This window comes from Strix uralensis, chromosome 5, assembly GCF_047716275.1.
Source record: "Strix uralensis isolate ZFMK-TIS-50842 chromosome 5, bStrUra1, whole genome shotgun sequence".
NCBI lineage: Eukaryota > Metazoa > Chordata > Aves > Strigiformes > Strigidae > Strix > Strix uralensis.
The window spans coordinates 35072391-35094011 of NC_133976.1; the positions used below are offsets into that span (position 1 = coordinate 35072391).

Genomic DNA, 21621 nt, shown 5'->3' on the forward strand with positions numbered 1-21621 from the left:
TGTGTGACCCAGAAACTTGTCAGTCAGCAGACGAGCCATTGTTCCTGCATCATGAATTCAGATGCAGTATAGCTGAGAAGAAACGGCTTCATATAGAATTACAAATTCAAGCCTTGGATTTTTAAAGATCTGTTACGTTAATGTGTTTTGAAATAATTTTTATTCCCAAACTTTTACTGTGTTTATTTCAACAGGAATCCCGCATGGGCTACCAAGCGTAGGAAATCACTATCAGAGGACCCCTATTAACCAGTCTTCAACTTTGACAGCAACACAAATGTCTTTTCCAATTCAAGGTGTTCATACTGTGGCACAGACTGTTTCTAGAATTCCACAAAATCCTTCTATTCATACACAGCAGCAACAAAATGCGCCAGTGACTGTTATACAGAATAAAGGTCCAATATCTTGTGAAGTAGTGAAGGCCACAGTAATACAGAGCTCTGTTCCCCAGTCTGCAGTTCCTGTTACTATTGCTGTAGGAGGAGCACCACAAGCTTCTAATCAAAATCACAGCACTACAGGACAACAGCCGTCTGTTACTGTTGTTAGTTCTCAGACGTTGCTTCACCACCAACCTGTAATTCAACAACAGTCTCCACTGCATGCAGTGGTACCAGGACAGATACCTTCAGGCACTCCTGTTACGGTAATTCAGCAAGCTGTACCTCAGGGTCATATATTTGGCAGAGTACAAAACATACCAGCATGCAGTTCAGCAGTTTCACAGGGTCAACAGCTAATCAGCACATCGTCACAACCTGGGCAGACATCATCTCAGCAGTCCTCTGCTGGCAACCAGCAACAAGATACAGTCATCATAGCACCACAGCAGTATGTCACAACCTCTGCCTCTAACATCGTTTCTGCCACCACAGTTCAAAATTTCCAAGTAGCAGCTGGGCAGGTGGTTACAATCGCAGGTGTCCAGAACCCACCAACATCTCGGGTAGGGTTTCAGAATATTGCACCAAAGCCTCTGCCGTCTCAGCAAGTTCCACCTGCTGTGGTACAGCAGCCGATGCAGCCACAGCAGCAGGCTCCACCACCATCCCAGCAAAGTGTAGTGATTGTAAGCCAGCCAGCTCAGCAAGGTCAGACGTATGCACCAGCCATTCATCAAATAGTGCTTGCTAATCCAGCTTCTATTCCTGCTGGTCAAACTGTCCAGTTGACTGGACAGCCAAGTATTACTCCGTCTTCTTCACCATCCCCAGGTCCGGTTACAAATAATCAAGTCCCTACGGTTATGTCATCTTCATCTACCGCTCCTCAGTCACAAGGACCCCCTCCTACTGTCAGCCAGATGCTTTCTGTAAAGAGGCAGCAGCAGCAGCAGCAACATTCACCAGCATCATCGCAGCAGCAGGTACAGGTACAACAACCGATACAAATGCAAGTTCAATCACAACAAGCTAATACAGGAGTTGGCCAGCCTAACTCTGGTGAGTCTAGTCTGATAAAACAACTGCTTCTTCCAAAAAGAGGCCCCTCAACTCCAGGGGGGAAGCTTATACTCCCAGCTCCACAGATTCCTCCACCGAACAATGCAAGAGCTCCTAGCCCTCAGGTGGTTTATCAGATGGCCAATAACCAGGCACCAGGTTTTGGAGTTCAAGGACAGTCTCCAGCTCAGCAGCTGCTAGTTGGACAGCAAAATGTTCAGCTGGTCCCGGGTGCAATCCAGCCCCAAGGAGCAGTACAAACAGTACCCATTTCTAATTTACAGATATTGCCAGGCCAGTTGATCTCAAACAGCCCAGCAACTATTTTCCAAGGGACTACTGGCAACCAGGTTACGATAACAGTTGTGCCAAATACAAGTTTTGCTACTGCAACTGTGAGTCAGGGAAATGCAACTCAAATCATTGCTCCAGCAGGAATTGCCGTGAGTGGAGCACAGACAGGAGTTGGGCTACAGGTGCAAACACTTCCAGCTACTCAAGCACCTTCAGCTGGACAATCACCGTGTACTGCTGCTCCCCCATTCAAAGGTGATAAAATAATTTGCCAAAAGGAGGAAGAAGCAAAGGAAGCAACAGGTTTACACATTCATGAACGTAAAATTGAAGTTATGGAGAATCCTTCCTGCCGAAGAGGAGCTGCAAACACCAGCAATGGGGATGCTAAAGAAAATGAAATGCAGGTGGGAAGTCTTTTAAATGGGAGAAAGTATAGTGACTCCAGTCTACCTCCTTCTAACTCAGGGAAAACTCAGAATGAGGCCAATCAGTGCTCACAAGTCAGTAATGGGCCATCATTAGAAATGGGTGAGAACGGAGCTCCTGGAAAGCAGAACTTTGAACAAATGGACACACAGGAAATTAAAAGTGATTTGAAGAAGCCCCTAGTTAATGGAATCTGTGATTTTGATAAAGGAGATTGTTCTCATTTGAGCAAAAACATTCCAAATCACAAAACTTCCAATCATGTAGGAAATGGTGAGATATCTTCAGTGGAACAACAAGGGAATTTGGATGCCACGCAGCAAGATACTGCCAAAGGTGATCAAGGGGAAAGAATTTCTAATGGGCCTGTATTAACTTTGAGTAGTTCACCTGTTGTAAGCGGTACACAGGAGGCTGCAAAACTGTTAACCCAGCAACTTAGTGGTACCAACACTGATTTACCTAATGGACCTCTAGCTTCAAGTTTGAATTCAGATGTGCCTCAGCAACGCCCAAGTGTAGTTGTCTCACCACAATCTACAGCCTCTGTTATACAGGGGCATCAAATCATAGCAGTTCCACACTCAGGACCTAGAGTGTCCCAGTCTACCCTGTCATCCGAAGTTCGGTCTACTAATGGCACAGCAGAATGCAAAACTGTAAAGAGGCCAGCAGAGGATAATGACAGGGAAACTGTTCCAGGAATTCCAAATAAAGTAGGAGTTAGAATTGTTACAATCAGTGACCCCAACAATGCTGGTTGCAGTGCAACTATGGTTGCTGTGCCAGCTGGAGCGGATCCAAGCACTGTAGCGAAAGTAGCAATAGAAAGTGCTGTTCAACAAAAGCAGCAGCATCCAACCACGTATATACAAAGCATGGTCACACAGGTATGTTGCAGTGTTCTTTTTATGTTTATTCTAACTGTGATTCTGACTAATACTGTGAAATAATGCGGGTGAAAATGTGAACTCAGTTGATAACTCTTGCGTAATATTTAAAATATCCAGAAAATGATGGTTTCTGTTCTTTCACGGACTAAAGTTCTAATAGTTTGCATACTTCTTCAATGTCAGTGACAATAGTGGAATTTAAAATAGTTTGTAGCTTCATAATACAGAGTAAGGAAAGAACTTCTGCTCACTGATTTCTTCCTTAAGGGATTAACTGTTCTGAAAATAACAATGATTTGTCATATGGTCTTGTAAAAATGTCAGTATTGTTCTGCGCTTTATTTTTGGTCATTATTGCTTATGGAGGGGTGAATATGTTTTTTTGCAAGTTCATCACCACAGCTGCATCTGAAATGAGTTGAAGTTCCTGCATTTAAAGATGGTCTTCAAAAGCTTGCTTCAGGGGTTCACTACAGTCAGGAGAAAGTATTGTTTTGTAAATTTGTTGAAATATTTATGTTTGTTTATTACAAAATATTTGTAATGTTTATTTTGTTGATAAAATAAGCATTGTTTGGGGTTTTTTTCTGTTTGCCAAACTTTGGAGAGGGCTTTTATTTTTTTTTTTTCCCCCTTGATCAACTTTTAAGGATTTGAAAGTGATTACTCCTAACACTTTACTAAAAATGAGGTCTGGCCATCATTTGTGTGATTATTAATGAGTGCAAATAATCATGTTTGAGATTATTCCAGTCTCTAGAATTTATTTTAGTTTTCCACAAGGACAGAAAATCCCTCTCCAAAAAATGTTCCTAACCTGAATAGGAGCAAAAAGAATAGAATAGTAGGTCAGCAGTCGCAGAGTTCTGACAGACCAGAGAGGGGAAATGAAGTCTTGAATGTATGTTAGTGCATTTTAACCTTGAGGTAAGACAGGTCTTTTCTTATCTTCCTTTTTTTGTTTGGTTGGTTGGGGCTTGGTTTGGTTTTGATGAGGTAACAGGTGTGAGGTAATGAGGTAACCTTACAGACTTAAACAGAGATAGAACTCAAAATTTGACAAGTGATGGCTAGTGCTGCTACTTTTCCTGTGTCAAGTCAGGTTTCTCTTGAAATCTCGTTTGACTTTCCTTCATCTAGTTGTCAGAAATCGGGACTAAGAAGTTTTCTTTCTTTTTTCTTTCTTTACTTTTTTCTTTTAACTGCCACACGGCACAGTTATGTTCTTAAAATGTCTTTAAACTCACTTGTAAATTTTTACCTGGGTTTTATTGGAGAGATCTGTATTTTTCTGATATGTTATTTATCTTTGTTCTTACTAGAAATGATTTGACCAAAATGAAAGTGTCTGTTGGCAGCATAAGGACAATGCACTAGATTTTCTGTAGTGTGGATATATTAGCTGTGCCTTGCTTTTTACAGTGAGTGTCCTTAGCTGTTACACAGCTTGAATTTCTGTTACAGCTTCACTAAGGATTTGGCTGAAATAGGAAATGGTATGGCTACATGTCTGGAATGGAATAAATATTATCTGTGGTTATTTATTCCCTGGACATATGGCTGATAAGAATTTTCAGTTGTGTCTCAAACATCTACTAAACTATCAGACTTTCAGGTTTTTGAGAAGAGGGGAGTAGTACAGTAACTATTTGATTTGTATTAGATAACGTGTATCATGATAACAGAGGGGGAAAAAAAAGAAAAAAATAATATTTTCTGTGCTGATAGTTTCTTTTTTACACTACCACTAATATCACTATCATTAATAGTTCCTACATTTTCTGTTGCCGGTACAAACAGAAATGCTGCCAGCTGGGTTTGCCATTCTGTAAAAATTTGCAGATCAAAATAACTTGGTTTAACGTCTGCTTCCATGAAAGTTAGCTCATTCTTCTGTCTGTAGGATGCCCTTCCTTTCTTCAAAATTGCAGGAATTGGGAGAAAAGAAGTTAATTAGTTTTGATCTTGGTGAACAGTCTAATTCGTTAGCTAATTGCCTTAACTATTACATATGGCGATTTATGAAGCATGTCTATCATGGTAATGCTAAGTACTGACTTATAATAGAACCCACTTTATAGTACTCTGTTCAGATACAGGGAACATCATAGTTTGGCTTAAGAATTTTAAGGATCTTTCCACTCCTTTTAATTTTAAAGTGTTAGGCTATAAACAGTACCAAACTAATCCTGGCCAGCTCTTTTTTTTCCAAAGCTGCTGAGCAGCTGCAGTAACCATTACTTTTCTGGAAAAGCACGTGTTAAGTATTTCCAATATTGAGTCTGCTTTTAGGAGTATCGTTAAGACATCCAGAAACACTTAAGATGTAGCCAAATTCTCATGAGCTTCGTGGGAGTTTTACTGATGACTTCTTTTGAGGTTAGGCCCTGTATAATCTACTTTCTCCCTCCCATTTTGAGAGTCTTCCTTGTATGATACGTAGCTTCCTTGTCCCTGACTTACTGAAGGGCAACAGCTAAGGAACACTGTTTCACTTGAGCATCTGCATTGTTTTATCCTCTCTGCAGTACCTAATGTATACTGGCTGTCTTGGAGAAGAAATAGGAGAACGTGGTTCTTTCTGCAAGCAGGGTGAAATTTATTATAAAAACAACCCAATGGAGAAAAATGGTGAGGGACAGAGAATAAAGGGATATTAGCTATGGCAAACTTACATAGCTGCTGAAGCTGTTAGTGTGTGATTTCCTGTTTGCTTGTTATGTTAAAAAATTATTTTAAACTAGAGCTTGTATTTCATAGAAGTGAGAAAGAGATAGAAGAAGAAAATTTGTAATAAAATTAAAACCTAGCAGGAAGGCTGGAAAAGCAGATGTAGAGGACAGAAGAGGGAGGAGAGTATTGCATATGCAACTGCATCAGGATTAGTTGTCAAGAACTGCAGAGAGGAGAAAGGGAAGATGCTTGAACTGAAGATAATGAAGGGTGAAGAAATAGGGGAGGAAGGGAACAGCAATGTGAAAATTAAGGAAAGCAAGAAAAAGAGTAAAATAAACCTTAAGGGAATGTACAAGTTAAAAGAAGATTTGTTTCATGATATGAATGGTAGTTTGAAATGGCTAGTACTATATGCTTGTGGGGAAAAGTGTTGATTTAAATGGCCTACTAAAATAATGAAAATTATATACTTGCTTTTTATGGGACAGCCCACGTAGTGCTATCAGAATCCAGTTAGACAAGTACAGGTATTGTCTGTGTATAACCCGTGATTATTCCATGTTCTTTGTACACATCAGCAGAACTCACTGAAAAAATAACTACATATATGCTGACTTTCAAGGTTTTTCTTTATATTTTTTTCATTTTTATAAAAAATTGGGCTATGGGTTATATCAGAAGAGGAACATGTGATATACACAGTGTTGCAATTTTTTTTTCTTACATCTCCATCTGTATTTTGTAAGCTCATGAAATGTAGTCTAGGAGGAGACAGAACTGACACTTTACTTTCTTAGCTTCTTTTTATTTTGGTATTCCCTTTTCCTGGATTATTGCTTTCCTGAGGCATTGTGCTGGACCAGTGGATGAAAAATAAATGAGCAATTATCTACCTGTACACTTTCTTTCCTTTTCCACTTCTTACTCCTCTTCAAACGCCTCCAAAACATCTGTTAAACATAACCGTGTTGGTTTGTCCCAGTTGGTGTATGTTTTGAAGGAATGCTCTGATATCATGCCAACTTCCTAGAAGTGAGCAAATCTGACTTAAATTGCCTTATCTGGCTTTTAAAGTAATCACTTCCTTACTCATCACTGTCGTCCCCTCATAAACAATGTGTGCCCATTTCTCTTAAGGCCACCCACTTGAAACATGCCTGTGTGGAAATTTAGGTGGCAAAAACTGTGTGATCATTGCCTTAACTATTTGCTCCTGCTCTCTCTTGATTGGGAAGCTGAGAATTACCATGCACCAGAAAGCAGGTGTGTAGCTCCAGGAGCTGTAATTCATTCCTAGCCACAGAGCAAATGGCTTTCTCAACTGGAAGTACTGAAATAGAGAATCTCTGTGCTTTTATTGCTCTTCACTTGTGAAGTACACTGTTGCAAGGAGGCTTAAGCTTCAGTAATCTAACAAGGAAAGAACATTTGTTTTAGTGCCTACCCATCTACCTGATCCCTTCCTCACACTCAAATCCTGCTATATTAATTTTCTGCTTATAGGTTACCTTTTAATATATGTTCATTGTCGTGAAGAAGCTAAACATAAAATTTTGTAATACCTATAATATTTATAGGTATATAATATTTATAGATATTTTTGTAAATCCTATAATATTTTAAAAAATATTTTTATTAATAATTAACTGTTTATTGTTGAGTTTAATGTGTTTATTATGAGTGTGCACATACTAATGGTGGGAGAAAAAATGCAGCCTCATGTTTTTAAACTGCACATGGCTCTATACATCAACACGACCCCCATCACACTGGGATGCAGTGTGTTCTCTTGCTGATGGCACAGTAGGCGTTTTAAATCAAGTGGGCAGGTATCATGCTAAAATTGAGTTACCCATTAATACATAAAGGGAATGGCACCACTGGTTCTGTGAAATCAAGGTGGTGGCCAGATACATGAAAGTAGAGGAGGGAAAAAAAAGAAAACAAAAATCAGCAGTATTTCTATCTCTTGAATGAATACAGGAAAGCTTTGAGATGTTCAAACATAGAACTTATGTTTCTAAAATAAAACCTAGGAGAACAAATGTAAATTCACTTCATTTATTTTAAGATATAATCAGCACAGTTGATAGGCAAGCAGTAGATTTGACTTAAAAATACATGGCAGTTGTAACCGCTTAATGCTGCAAGTTTGAGTGAAACTACTTTGCAGTACAGCAGTAATAAGAGAATTCTAAACAATAATTATTTTACACATTTCTTTTCAATTTATCAGCTTTTCTTTTCCTCATTGAAAAAAAAACAAAAACGTGTAGAAAGAAGTTATAGGGGAAACTGAATTTTAACTTTTTGTCCTGAAAATCTGTTTCCCTTTCTGTGCTCTTTTCAGCATGTAACATTTTGTGTTGTATATCTCAGTTCTCCTTGTTTAAAATAAACAATTTTTTAATGAGACAGCATTAAAACCTTTGAATTCCACTAGGAGAGCTTGCCAGAAAAACCCTTGAGAAAATTCATAATTCTGGATTAATTGCAGGGTTTGCTTAGAATGGAGTAAATAATACATGAACCACATATTGAATGATGAGAATTAAATGAAATACCGAATTCATTCAGTAAGCTCACTCTCTCTCTAGAACATTAAATGAGACAGAAGTTCTGTAGGATAAAAAGTCACATAAAACCATCACAAATGTATTGATATCGGGATGCCAAGTGAAGACTGCAAAACAAACTGTACTGCTGACCCTTGATTATTTCAGCTTCACTTCAAAATGCCTTGTTAAAGGAACATTGATCTTAAATACTCTACTTGTGTTTACCTTTTGTTAAAAGACACATTGTGAAGATTCATTACCCAATTTGTAAAATGGCTTAGAGGCCTTTAGATGAAGATCATTGAGTTCAAAATAATCTGTAGTTATGACTAATGGTCTTGAGTCCTTTCTTACCATTTTTCACACTCGCAGATCACAGGCATCATACAGTAGTTGTGCTGTGTTCAGGAGTTTTGCTGATTTTTGCCTTATTTTTTTCAGGATGTATGTTTGGATATGGGAAGTGTTTGGGTTTTGATGAGTCTTTTTTGCTGTCCTTTTGGTCATCTTATTAACATTGTATGACCTGTGGTAGTTGACAACTCTGTTACCTCGTGTGACTGTTGTCCACGATGCCAATAGAGAACAGCAGGAGGAAAACTGGAGATCAGTACGCAAATGAAATGTTACCAGTTGCACTTAACTGTTGGTTTCTTTACAGTTAAACTCTAAAGCTATTCAGTAACAGAACTGTAAAGGCGTGCACCATTTGAAAGTGCTTCTTTTATAATATTCTTAGACATAGACTTGAAAGTAGTTTTGTTTCATCTTTTCAAAAGAGTATTATGTTCCTTTTCTAACAGTAGGGAAGAAAAGGATGTTAGGTCCTCATTCCTAGATAATATTCACCAGCTTAATTTTTTTATTGCCATCATCTTTATAAATGTCTTGCTGGCCAGAGCATTCCAGGAAAAAAAGAAGAGAAACAGTATTCTGACATAAACACTGTTCTGAAATGGGAAGTCCATCATTCAGTATCTATTATTCAGAGAAAGAAATGAAATGACATCTTTTGGCTTTGTTTTTATCTTTTTTAGGTCACTTTTGAGATAGCTTTTATTCACTGTTAAAATAATGCCTTGTAATATTGTAAGGGAGCAAGGGGAACATCTTCCTTTCTGAAATGTTTGTATTTCACTGTATGCAAGTTGTATGACATATATAGACATTCTGGACATGTGGTGTTCTGTATAAAGGTACGTGTGCTGGCTGGTTTTACAAGAGCTCAAAGAATTAGATCATTTGCTAAGTTTTACAGAGAAAATGGTATGTCATAGTTTGAGCCTACTGGTCTTGATAGTGTTTCTTCAGCATTGTTCAGTTTACCTTTTCTTATGCATTCTGTAACACAGGCTAATGTGTACTAATGCAGCAGTTCCAAGAGTTCTACGGCTGCTGCACATAAAACCATTTCATCAAAGAACATAAACCAGTTTTAGATGTATCAGTGCTCATTTTACTTCTTTTAGCAATATTTTCTCCTACATGTACATGGAAAAGCAGACTACTCCCTGTGCTGATGATATTGCAACCCCTTGAGTTTGCATGTTTATTTTCTTAAAGAACAAATAAAGCCTATGCAAAACAATACTAACCTTCGCTCCACTAGTGCCCTTGAGAAATTCCTTTGCAGTCATAACTCTGTATTTGAATTTGGGCATAAGGTTTAGTAATTTGAATATTAGAAACTTCTGCATAAATACTGCAGTGTAAAAGTTGTATGTCCCTCACGTTATTGTGTCTATTAATGCTTATTTGCGTTGAGTGTTAAGATCTGAAAACCTGTGGTGGAATAAAGTGTAAAATGAAAGGTCTTTGAACAAACAGTAAATTGTATGTCAAGTCTTGAAGTAAGTCCTGTTTAAAACTGTGTTTTAACTTTTTCTACAGAGCACACCTGCAACGTCGATACCAACAGTGCAAGTACAGGGCCAGCAGATCAATTTGCAGCCCCCTTCGTACACTGCAGCAAGTCAGCATGCAGAGCAAATGAAAAAACCTGGACAGAACTTCATGTGTCTGTGGCAATCTTGTAAAAAGTAAATGGCTCCTTTATTTAACTGACTTTTACTAATATGTAACAGATGCTTGTGTATAGAAGGTGATTCTACAAGTTCTATCCATTCTGTTTCCTTAAGTTACCTTATACTTTGGCAGGGGGAAAAGAAAAAGTGGAAAGTGTTCAGGAAGCTGAAGCTGACGTGAGGGCGTGCAAGACATTTAACTGCTCTCAATTATACTTCCGAGCAAAAAAAATGTGGCTTTCTTGTAATACATTGATTCTTCAGTAATAACTATTGTCATGTAGTTAAGTTAAAAAGAAGAAAAATTCCCAGCTCTGAAGCTTGTTCTCTGTGTTGCAAATACAAAAATAGTTACGTACTCCAGTTACAAATCATCTCCTGACATTTTCTTGTGTTTCCAGCTTTTAATCTTGTGTTTCCAGTTTTGCAAGAGCAGGGTGTTGCACTTCTATGTCCTGGTCAAACTCTTATTTAGAATATGACTAATTTTAGTAATTATGATACCATTTGTGTGCCACAGGACTCCATTGTCATGAAAGGAAATAAGAAGGATCTTAGCCTTAAGACTAGACAGCAATGATTGGACTTTTTTTTATTTGCTGTTGTTGTCCTTAAAAGAGAGGAGTGAGCTAGCAGGCTTTTGGATGTAGGCTTATAAAAAACATGATACTACCCTTGTTATCAGTATGTGTATCTTGACACTGATTTTAAAAATAACATAGGTTTGTGAATATGTGTAGTTTTCAGTGAAGGGTACAGATTGGTGAAACAAACGTAGTTGTCAAATAGCCACTTTGAAAACAGTGAGAAAAATTGCATAACGTATAGGATGGGTGTGAAAAAGGGTGAGACACTTCATCATTGTTGGACAAGGCAAAAGGGAGCATCAAGACAAGCTGACTTGGCAGAAGGCTGATGTGTAAACATTCAGAAAGTTGGGATGAAATGAAGAAGTTCGAATGTTTGGAACCAATAGTGAAAATGAGGTATTTGAACAGAATTAGAGGAAGGACAGTTAATCTGTAGACCCTTGAATCTGTAATTTCTGTTTCTGTTATTCCTTACAAACGTAATTCAGAGATCATTAAGTCAATGCAAGACGTACACAGATTTTTAGATAAGACTCTGACTGGTACTGTAGAGATCTGGTGCTTTTAAAATCATTGCCCTGTTTTCACCTTGAAAGTGGTATTCGTGTCTTTAGTAGGTGACACTTCTCTATGTGAGAAATACATGTAAGGCTTTACTTACTTTTTTACTTTAGTCCTTTACTATAAATAAATATAACTATAGAGCCATACTCTACTGGCTGCACAATAGATGCATAAACACCTGTCTTGGTACATGAGGGAGTTGCACTGAGGTGGAAATAAAGAGCTGGGGTGGTTTCAGAGCAGAAGCCTCGCCAATTTGTACCATCTTGAAGAGTTTCCCGAACTTGCAGTTCTGAAGCGTAAGTTAGTCACCAACTTTATTCTATGTTTAAAGTTATGTGGAATGAGTTCTGTAGAGTTGAGGTGACATCTAACCATGGAACAAGCTGATGTCACATGTGAACTAGGATGTGAATATGTGCAGACAAATTTTGGGGCAGGAGGAACAACAATACAATTATGATTACCCTACACTATCAGTCTTTTTGTAAGTCTGTCTTAATATATTATTCCAGTAAGTTTTCCTGAGACTGAAGTTAAAGGCTATGAGGGTCATATTTTACAAGTTGATCTCTGTGTTTATTTCAAAGATAGTGTATTATTTCTGTTGCTTTAGTTTCTCCTGTCATTACTTACTGTACTGGGTTTTGTTCATGGTCAAGTTTCATTATTTTCAAAAGCCTTCAGAGATGTTTTGCGTTGATAGATTGTAGTCCATGTGACACACAGCTCTTGTTCTTATGCTGTGTCTCACTTTTAAAATACTTACTTCGGTCCCAGCCTAAAAACAGTTTAGATAAACATTACACTCAGTGGTGAAGAGAACCAAAATGTTAAGTTAGCATCTTCCTCAAATGTGTATTTTTTTTGTTCATATTCCTTTGACAGCCTGATTAAAAACAGGAGTATTGAATCTCCTGTAGGCTTCCTGATTCTAACAGACATCAAGAAAAATATGGAATTGCCACCTGTTATTGTAACTGTTTTATTTATAGCTCTCAATCTTAGCTGTTTTTGAGTTGTTTAAGCAGGAAACAAGAAGATTCTTTTGAGTGGGTCATTAGTGTATGTGAACTTCACATCCACTACTTGGTTTCATTCATGATTGCTTAGCAATTTTTTTCCCCTAGATATTAAGCAGGCAGATTTATCATAATAGAATGATAGACTAGTGTTTCTTTCGTGGTGTTAACAATTAACCTGAAAGATATGATAGGAGACAAATTTGATACAATCATTTGCATCTGTTTCTCTGTGCATGTTCTTTAGTTTAATTCTCACAACATATTAGCATTAAGTTTCCCTTCCAGGATGTATTGCAGAATGCAGTGAAGGCCTTCAAAAACATTTTATTGAGAATCAGAATAAGTAAGAATAAATAAAATAGTGTATTCTTTTCCAGCCTGTAAACTTGGCTGCTGCAGTTGCCAGCATTCTAGTGGTGTGGATGCTGCTGTTTTGTTTTTTAGAACTGAATTAGGAAACATGGTAACAAAATTTTGAAATAAAATGAAACCGGGTTAGTAGCATCTGAAGGCCACAATCAGATCAGGCCCAATTATGCAAATAGTTGTAATGATTGGCCTCTCACAGATAAATTCAGGTTTAGAATCTGAAGGAAGTAAAACTCTAAAAGGTGTCAGTCAACACACTACTTTGCATTGAGGATCTAACAGAAAGTAGGTGTTTTCCTTTGAAGTTCAGCTGTCTGCAAGTACTGCTAATTGTATTCAGCTTAATTTAAAACCTACCATTTTGTTTCACAGGTAGGCAGGAGATGTCTGCTCTTGAATTGCTTTATATTTAAAAACTGAATTGGAAATGCTATTGAGTCTCCACTGCCTGTCAAGTCTGCTATTAGTTTAATGTTCTGTTCAGCAGCTGAACAGAATGATGGAGAAATTAGGTGGAAAACAAGAGTCTAGATTCAACTGACCGTATTCTTAGTACTTAAGCTCTTTTTATTAATGTGTTTAGGTGTTTCTTCAAGGAAAAAGTTTTTTCTCTGCAAAATGGCAGTAAATTTGAATCTTCTTAGATCAGTGGTTGAAGTATAATATGAATGTATTATACAGTGAATGAACCAAGATAGCTGAAATAGCTTTATTTTTCTTAAGGCCTTGGCACATTGAATAAAATGTTTTAAACTAGATTTTGGGTTTCACTTATGCCGTGAAATTTATTTCATCCAATGCCAGAAATTATTCATAAATAGGTTTGTGCCAGACTTAAGTTTACATAATGACTTCCCCTTTATTGTGGAAAAACGTCTTTCTATCCTCTGAAACATCAACTTTCACTGTTTCACTGTTTTATTGTCAGTTCCTACTGTGGGCTATCTGGACCAACAGCAGAGATAATTATTTCTTCTTCCAAGCTTCCCTTCAGTAAGAGCTCATTGGCATGGAAAAGATGAATGCTTTTTGAGAGAGGAGTATTTATTGCCTATGCAGCAGGAAATTGCTGTATTGCAGTGGGATACAGTTTATAACTAAGACTTGTCTCTGGGTGAAATTAGCTCTTTGACACCTTTATGGGGTTCAGGTATCTGTACACTTAGGCCTGTGTATCGATTGCAAGTATGTGTGTGTAATAGACACCACTGAAATGAGTAGTAGGATGTAGAAGGAGGTGGCTGGGTCAAAACACCTACTGATCTGCTGTGTTGAGAGTTCTGACTTGAACTTGTCCATAAATGACTGCTGTAGTGCTTCAGCCTTGACTGCTGTAAGTCTCTGATTGGAGGTCATCTCCCTTTTAGCACTGTTCAGCCTGGTGAGTTCAGTCAGACTTCTTAATGCAAATATTTTTCTTGTTAACTGAAACTAAAACACTGGGATGTGAACCAGAGTGGCTGAGGTGGGTGCATGTGTTTCCTCTTTGGTAAGACTGCTGTGCCAGTGGTATCCCTCCAGCAAGTGCATGAAGATAGCTGGTGGTAATGGCTTCCCAAATGGCATCAACTAGGTTTCTAGACCTCTTCTGTCCAAGCCTTAAGTGGGTGTTGATGAGCTGGGTTAGTTGTATTGAAATGAATTGTGAGCAGCTAAGTATTTTGTTTATTTTGGCCATTTTTTCTCTGAAGTAAGGGGTGTAATTTGTAGTGCTTGAGATCGTCTAGATACATCTTAAAACCTAAAAAAAACCCCAACACTTAGAGTCATTCAGTATTTTCATTTAATATTTTTAGAAATATAGTGATTCTCCATTACTATCTGATATATGTTACAATAACACATCTTTTGTCTATGTGGCAATTTGAAAATACAGACCTAAGAACTGTTGATTCATCAGTATTTTGAGGTGGCATTCACAGTCAGTTTTAACTTTTCTATCACTTTGAAATGGAAGAAAGCCCTTATCAGTCTGAACTCACTTCACCAAATAGAACATACAGAAAACACAAAATATACTGCTGAGAGTATTACAGGGCCAGGCTTAGGACTACTTAATCTTTCCTGTTGATGCAGAAGCAGTTAATTTGTGAAATACCTCATGTCCTGTGCTCTGGGGCTGTCAGCAAGCAAAGTGCTTAGTTGGAGATTTTGGAAAGTCATTTTCATTTTGTGAAACACTGGAACAGGTTGCCCAGAGTGGTGGTAGGTGCCTTATTCCTGGAAGCATTCAAGGTCAGGTTGGGTGGGGCTCTGAGCAACCTGATCTAGTTGAAGATGCCCCTGCTCATTTTAGGGGGGTTGGACTAGATGACCTCTAAAGGTCCCTTCCAATTCAAACTATTCTATGATTCTGTGACTTAAAAATTGAGATTTAAGTGAAGATGTTAAAAAGGGCCACATAAATGACATTTTTTGACGTCTGTGTACATCAGGAAATGATATCTAGCCATTTTCCCAATGTTTAGAATCCGATGCTAAAGAGCACTCATTTTAGATTGATCTCTTATTCCATCAGTTTTGACAAGCGTGCACTTTTGCATGGTGTGCACCTCTCTTTCCCCTGAGTATGACTGCCAGTAAAGAAGGAAAACAGGAAAAGGAATACATGAAACTCAACTTTTTTTAGCTCTTTATAGTTTAGTACTGTATTTTGCTTGTAGCGCAGAGAATGGATCTGTTGGAATTAATATGCATTATTTCTTTGGTAAAGTATAAGTAGAAAAACAAAATGATGATATTTCAATTGTGTTTGGCAAAATCATATTGCTATTTATTGGTAGCTCACTGGTAATATATGTACATATTTTTCATTTAAAAATTTTATGATCTTCTGTTTATCAGCGTGTGTTGTGATTCAGAAAATAATGTTTAGCCTGTGTGGGTTTAGATTTGTGGTATTTGTCCTTTACCATTAACTGGAAAAAAACTTAAATTCCCCTCCCCTTCTTTCTGTAGGTGGTTTCAGACACCATCACAGGTTTTCTATCATGCAGCAACTGAACATGGAGGAAAAGATGTCTACCCAGGGCAGTGCTTATGGGAGGGATGTGAACCTTTCCAGCGGCAGAGGTTTTCCTTCATTACCCATTTACAGGTGCAGATTTTCTTTCACATGTTACTTCAGAAAATAGTAGGAATTTAATGGTAAATTTTCACACACCTTTCTCACTGTCTTTCTCTTTTCCCCAAACAGGATAAGCACTGTTCCAGAGATGCTTTGCTTGCAGGATTAAAGCAAGATGAACATGGACAAGCAGGAAATCAGAAGCCTTCCAATAAGTAAGAGACCTGAGTCTCATTAGCAATAGAGAAATTAAGAGAATTAGAAATTATTAGAAGAATTTGTGTATTTATAACTTGGCTTATCAGGTGAAACTCTGCATATGTAGAGTCTATAACAGTAATCAAATTTGAGGTCCGTTACAGTAAGACAAAATGGGCAAAAGAGGGAATAGGTTCTGATGTGGGAGATGTGGTTGCAGTTACCATAAGAAGAGCGGGTAATTCTTTAAGGTATATGGGTCAACACACTGTGATAAACATTGTTCTCAACATACTCTCCTGATTTTTCCCAACTGGACAGCATTTTATAACTTTTAATGTAACAGGAAAGTGCTTGTAATCCAGATGGAAAGTGTTGTGTACAGTTCAGCTGTTTCATACAGCTGAGATGGATTGTCTTGTAATTTGCTGTATTCCTTTCAATTTTATCGTCTAAATTTGGGCTGATTTGATGCCGGGACTCTTGTAATAAACTTTCCTTTAAACAAAGCAAACAAGATAAATACCAGCTCCTCTGCATCTTCTAATTTAGTGCTGTTACCTGGAATCAGCTTTGCCTCTCCTCTTTCCCAAAATGATTTCAACCATCTGGAATTACTATTGGAGAGCACAACACCATTGCTGTGGGGTTGTGGGGGTGGTTATGTTAATATTGGAGTTGTTCAGTTCAGTTACTTGTATAAATGTATTAAGACTAGGTTCTTTGTGAGTAACTAATTGGAATCTCTTTGCTGCAAGCTAAGGATGTAATTATATGGTCCCAGGCAGATTTTTGCAGTCAGTTCTGTGGCTAGTTAAATTTCTCTGCTGCATCGAGCAGCTTGGTAGCAAGTTGAGTATTAAAGCTGAGAAACTTAGTTTGGGAGTCCTTTTAATATTTTACTATAAACAGACTTCTTAACACAGACTTACAATTGCTTTGTGGTGCCTTGTTTCATTACAATGAACAACATTCAGACCTCTGAAAACCACAAAATGAAGAATGATGGTAATGTACTCTTAAATACTTGGTAAGCGGGAAGCATAGGGCTGATACCATCTACTAGCATGATGTGATCTCAAGTCTGCCTTTTCAGAAATGTTCCATCCCACAGATAGCACATCCAGTAGCTCTGTGTCCTCACAGGCTTCTTTAAAATTGGCACAGGTACTCATATTAGAAAAAACATTTATACATCCCCTCTTCTGAGGCAGAATTCCCTAATTAGGTCAGGTTCAGAAAGTAGGAATTTATATGCACAGCCAGTTCTCGCTGAAATATTGAGACTGCAATATCACAAGATACTAAGGATGTGATTTCAGAATACAGGTTGAAATAAGGGCATTCTACTAATCAAAGTAGGATGTTGTAATGGTTTAGCCCCTGCCGGGGTCTGAGACCACACGGCCGCTGCCCCTCCCCCACAAAGGGAGTGAAATACAAAGCCCCGATCTGAGATAAGGAGAGGTTTAATACAGCAGTGCAATAGCAACACAACAAACAGTAACAATAAGAATAACAGTAATAACAATGAACGGGGCAAAATATCTACCAATATAGCAGTGAGAGAAAACCTGGCTGCGCCAACCCCACGCGATCACCGATTCTTCCCGCGCTCTGGCGCCTGGACGTGACATTAGCGTGGCATATGAATAACCCGGCTAGAGCTTCCTCCCCCACTGCTGGGGAAACTTAACCCTATGCTGGCTAAACCAGGACATAATCCACCCCTTTATTCTATACCATGCGCGTCACATCCAGCTGCCATTTAGCAATTAGCATTAACAGAGGAAAATTGACAAAAGCACAGTATAACTCACGGTGTGTTTTCACCCACAATCAAGTCCCCTTGTGGCACGCATCGGACCTCTCCATCCTTTTGCATCACCCACCAGGTGCACCCAGGTCCCTGAGCAAAAACAATCCCGTGGATGGGTTTGCCTTTGCCCGGCGCAGGACTAACCCAGACCATTTTTCCCAGCAGATCCCTCATGCGCACCACAGGGACTCTATCCCCGTCTACAACACGTGGAAGTTTTGACTGAGCCAGGCCAGCTCGACTGGCAGATCCTCTTGTGTTGACTAACCAAGTGGCCTTTGTCAGATGTGTGTCCCAGTGTTTGAAGGTTCCACCCCCCATTGCTCTCAATGTAGTTTTTAACAGTCCATTGTAGCGCTCGATCTTCCCGGAGGCTGGTGCGTGGTAGGGGATGTGGTAGACCCACTCGATGCCGTGTTCCTCTGCCCAGGCATCTATGAGGTTATTTCGGAAGTGAGTCCCATTGTCCGACTCAATCCTCCTCCCCCACTGCTGGGGAAACTTAACCCTATCCTGGCTAAACTGGGACAGATGTTTTTACTGTCCCTGTTCCTTCTCGTGGCTATGCACTGCTTACAGTGAGAGAACTAGCCTTAGTTTTTGCATCGTAAATCAATTCTGTTTTTTTAAAAAAAACAATCAGAAAAGTGTGTTTGCCAGATGAGTGGAATACACTTGCCTTACAGTCAGTTGAACACCAGTACGGGAGGTGGACTGAACAAAAGGAAGGGATTGAGACCTTTCTCTGTCAACACTCACAACAATGAGTTGAGAGTACACTCAGCTGTTTTATGAAATCATAGATGTTCCCTGTCCGTTACTTCTACTCTCTTCTCTCCATCACTCCTTTTTTTCCAAAGGCAAAATCAACAAACGGGAATATTTTGATTATATGTTAATGTGTAACCCACATAATCTCACAGTGCTGCCACAGTTATGTTCGCACAGCTGAAAGGAGCATCTAGCTACATGAGGGATAACTGATCCCTTGATCTTGATAATTTGCTTTCCAGAATCAGTGACTTGTTAAATGAAACTCTAAGCTCGCTTCAGCAGGTCACCTCAAGTTGGTCACATCTGAAAGCTGATTTACAGGGTTTTCTCTTAATTTACTTTTTGTTGAGTCCTAGAAACTTGTCAGATATATCAGCATGCCGCTGATAGTCCATATGATTAAACTCTTGTATGGAGCTGAAGCAACTTAAACTGGAGCTGAGGTGAAGCATGTGTAAGCTCCCAACTTTTAGGCATTAATTAGGCCAACTTTCTTCACTTAATCCCTCATTGTTTAGTCAAACTGCACCTACCTCGGAGAGTGCAGAATGAGTGTTATTGGTGCTGGAAGTAAAATCTGTGTAACAAACGAGGGCCCATTCCCCTCATCATTGTTTCTGTCTATCATAACACTGTATATACCTGAAAAAAATGTATAATGGCTTTTGCTAGAATCAGGTAGACAAAGTTAAGCTGCATTACAGAGTTGGTAGTATACCTTAATTCTGCATTTCTTTGCTTTTAAAGTTGTATTATATTAACTCTTCCTCTTCTGGTTTTCAGAGGTAGCTGAATATTACATTCTGGAAGGTCAGGTAGCACTAACAATTAACTGTATGTTGACTGTAGCTTTGTGCATTTGAATCTTTTTGGATTCATGTTAACTTTTTTTCCTTGTTGCCACTGAAGCAAAGGTGGTAGTGTGAGCTACCAAAAATATTCTTTGCGCACCATGGGAGTGCGGCAGGAGATAATTTTAAATCACAAGATGAATCGTATGGTTTGAAGTTAATTTGGTAATATAATTAAAGAAATTCAAGAAATCTAGATGTTTCTTGATACTCACCCACAGACAAAGTTGGTCCACTTGATGTCTCTGTAACTTTTTATTGACTTTTTTCCCAAAATCAGAAAGAGAAGACAATATTTTAATATAGTCCTAATTTATTGTAATTGTCCCTTTTTTAATACTTCTAGAATCAAGGCAATACTACTTCAACTTTCTAATATACAGTATGATAGCTGTTGAAGAGACACATTTGGAACAGCCTCCATTGATGAATTCTTGTTCTTTTCAATATAAGGAAAACAAAAATGTTCCAGAAATTAAAAACGAAGATGATAATTTCTTTACTGTGGTACTCAGTCTCCTGTAAACATATGTCATTGCCCAACAGTTTGTTCATTCAGGCCCTGTCCTTCTCCCTTTACTTCATAAAGGTTTTCAAACTCTTGTATCCATTCAGGGCAGGATGACAGCGTGATTAGACCTAAGTTTTTAGGGAGGTGTCTATCTGTTACTACTTCTTAATTGTCTGTTCTGTGGTTTAAAACCTCTCATATGAACAGTTTTTCTAATTTTTTAACTAGGTTTCCTTGTTAGAATTTCAGATTATGAAGTCTCTGTGAATAGAGAATTCAAGTTTCATTCTTAGAATATTCACTTACTTTCACTTAGTGAAAGATGCCTAAATAATACTCTTAAGGGCTAACTTTCATGTTAAAAAAAATGAACATTTACATTTGATTTATGCTGCCTTTGCAAGTAAACACTCCTTGCACTTCCAATCAGGGTATTGAAAGACTTCAGAATAACATTGTTCAGTATATTGAAGCATGGTGATACTTTTCACCATTGATACTGCAAAACTTTTGAGACAACATTGAGATTTACTTATTAAATGAAATTGCATATTTATACATTCTAAACTCTAATTGTGTGAATAATTTCAAAGTTTTACATGAAATAGAGCTTTGACTTCAGTGTTAATGCTGAAAATGGAGAATTTGCTTCCGCTATGTTTGTTATTTGTACCAGCTTTATAAAATACCCTGCTTAATTTATTAATGTCAGTCTGGAAGCTGCAGCAACAGGTAATTGGTTTTACAAATGTTTGATCTGATTTAACAATTAGATGTTTTATGTCTGAAATCATAACTTAAATCATGTTACTTTATATTACTTCTCACTAACCACAGTTAATATGTATTTTATATTGTCTTAGTGTCTAATGGTCCCAATGAGCTGTGTCAGGTTTTGAATAGCTTATTTTAAAGACATTCTCTGGCCAAATCTCAGATAATGTTTGCATCACTACTATCACAGTTCCTGTTAAAGCCTGTCTGATAAAATGTTCCTTTAAATAGGTACGCTTCAGGAAGTGGCTGTGTTGTTAGTATAATGTATTACTTGTCCATCACAAATGTCATGAGTGATGAGCAGTACTTCTTCAAGATAAGTGTTTTTTCACATAAATAAAGCCCATAACTTTTCTGAAGGCTTTGCAATAAGGTTTATCTCTGTGGAAACAAAAGGCAAATCACATATCAGCACCAAGTATTAATGGATCTTTGTGTCTCTGTTCAGATAGGTTAAAAATTTGTAAATAAATCTCCAGAGTTGTTAATCTTCTAGAAAGTGGTGCAAAGCTTATTTTTATTAATTCTGTTTTTGCCAACGTAGGCAGCCAGCTGCAGGGGGTACTGCCTCTACTCCCAGAGCACAGAAGGCCATTGTGAATCATCCGAGTGCTGCCCTAATGGCATTAAGAAGGGGATCAAGAAACCTTGTCTTCAGAGATTTCACAGTTAGTATCATTTGACTCAAACATTAGATATTAATTGTTGCCTGCTACTACGGGGCTTTTACTTTTTTTCCTCTTTACTTCTGTAGGAT

General features: G+C 38.1%; 1 protein-coding gene across 2 annotated transcripts in view; it reads left to right on the forward strand.

Annotated features, from left to right (window-relative positions):
• ARID2 (AT-rich interaction domain 2) overlaps positions 1 to 21621 on the forward strand; it is a 109612-nt gene that overhangs the window by 83920 nt on the left and 4071 nt on the right. The window contains exons 15-20 of one of the 2 annotated variants that reach the window (XM_074870422.1): positions 195 to 3058; positions 10186 to 10334; positions 15826 to 15964; positions 16064 to 16149; positions 21409 to 21532; positions 21619 to 21621. The exon at positions 21619 to 21621 is cut by the window's right edge and continues 89 nt beyond it. In XM_074870422.1, coding sequence (XP_074726523.1) covers positions 195 to 3058; positions 10186 to 10334; positions 15826 to 15964; positions 16064 to 16149; positions 21409 to 21532; positions 21619 to 21621 — 3365 coding nt within the window. The other variant, XM_074870423.1, reaches the window with a different exon arrangement.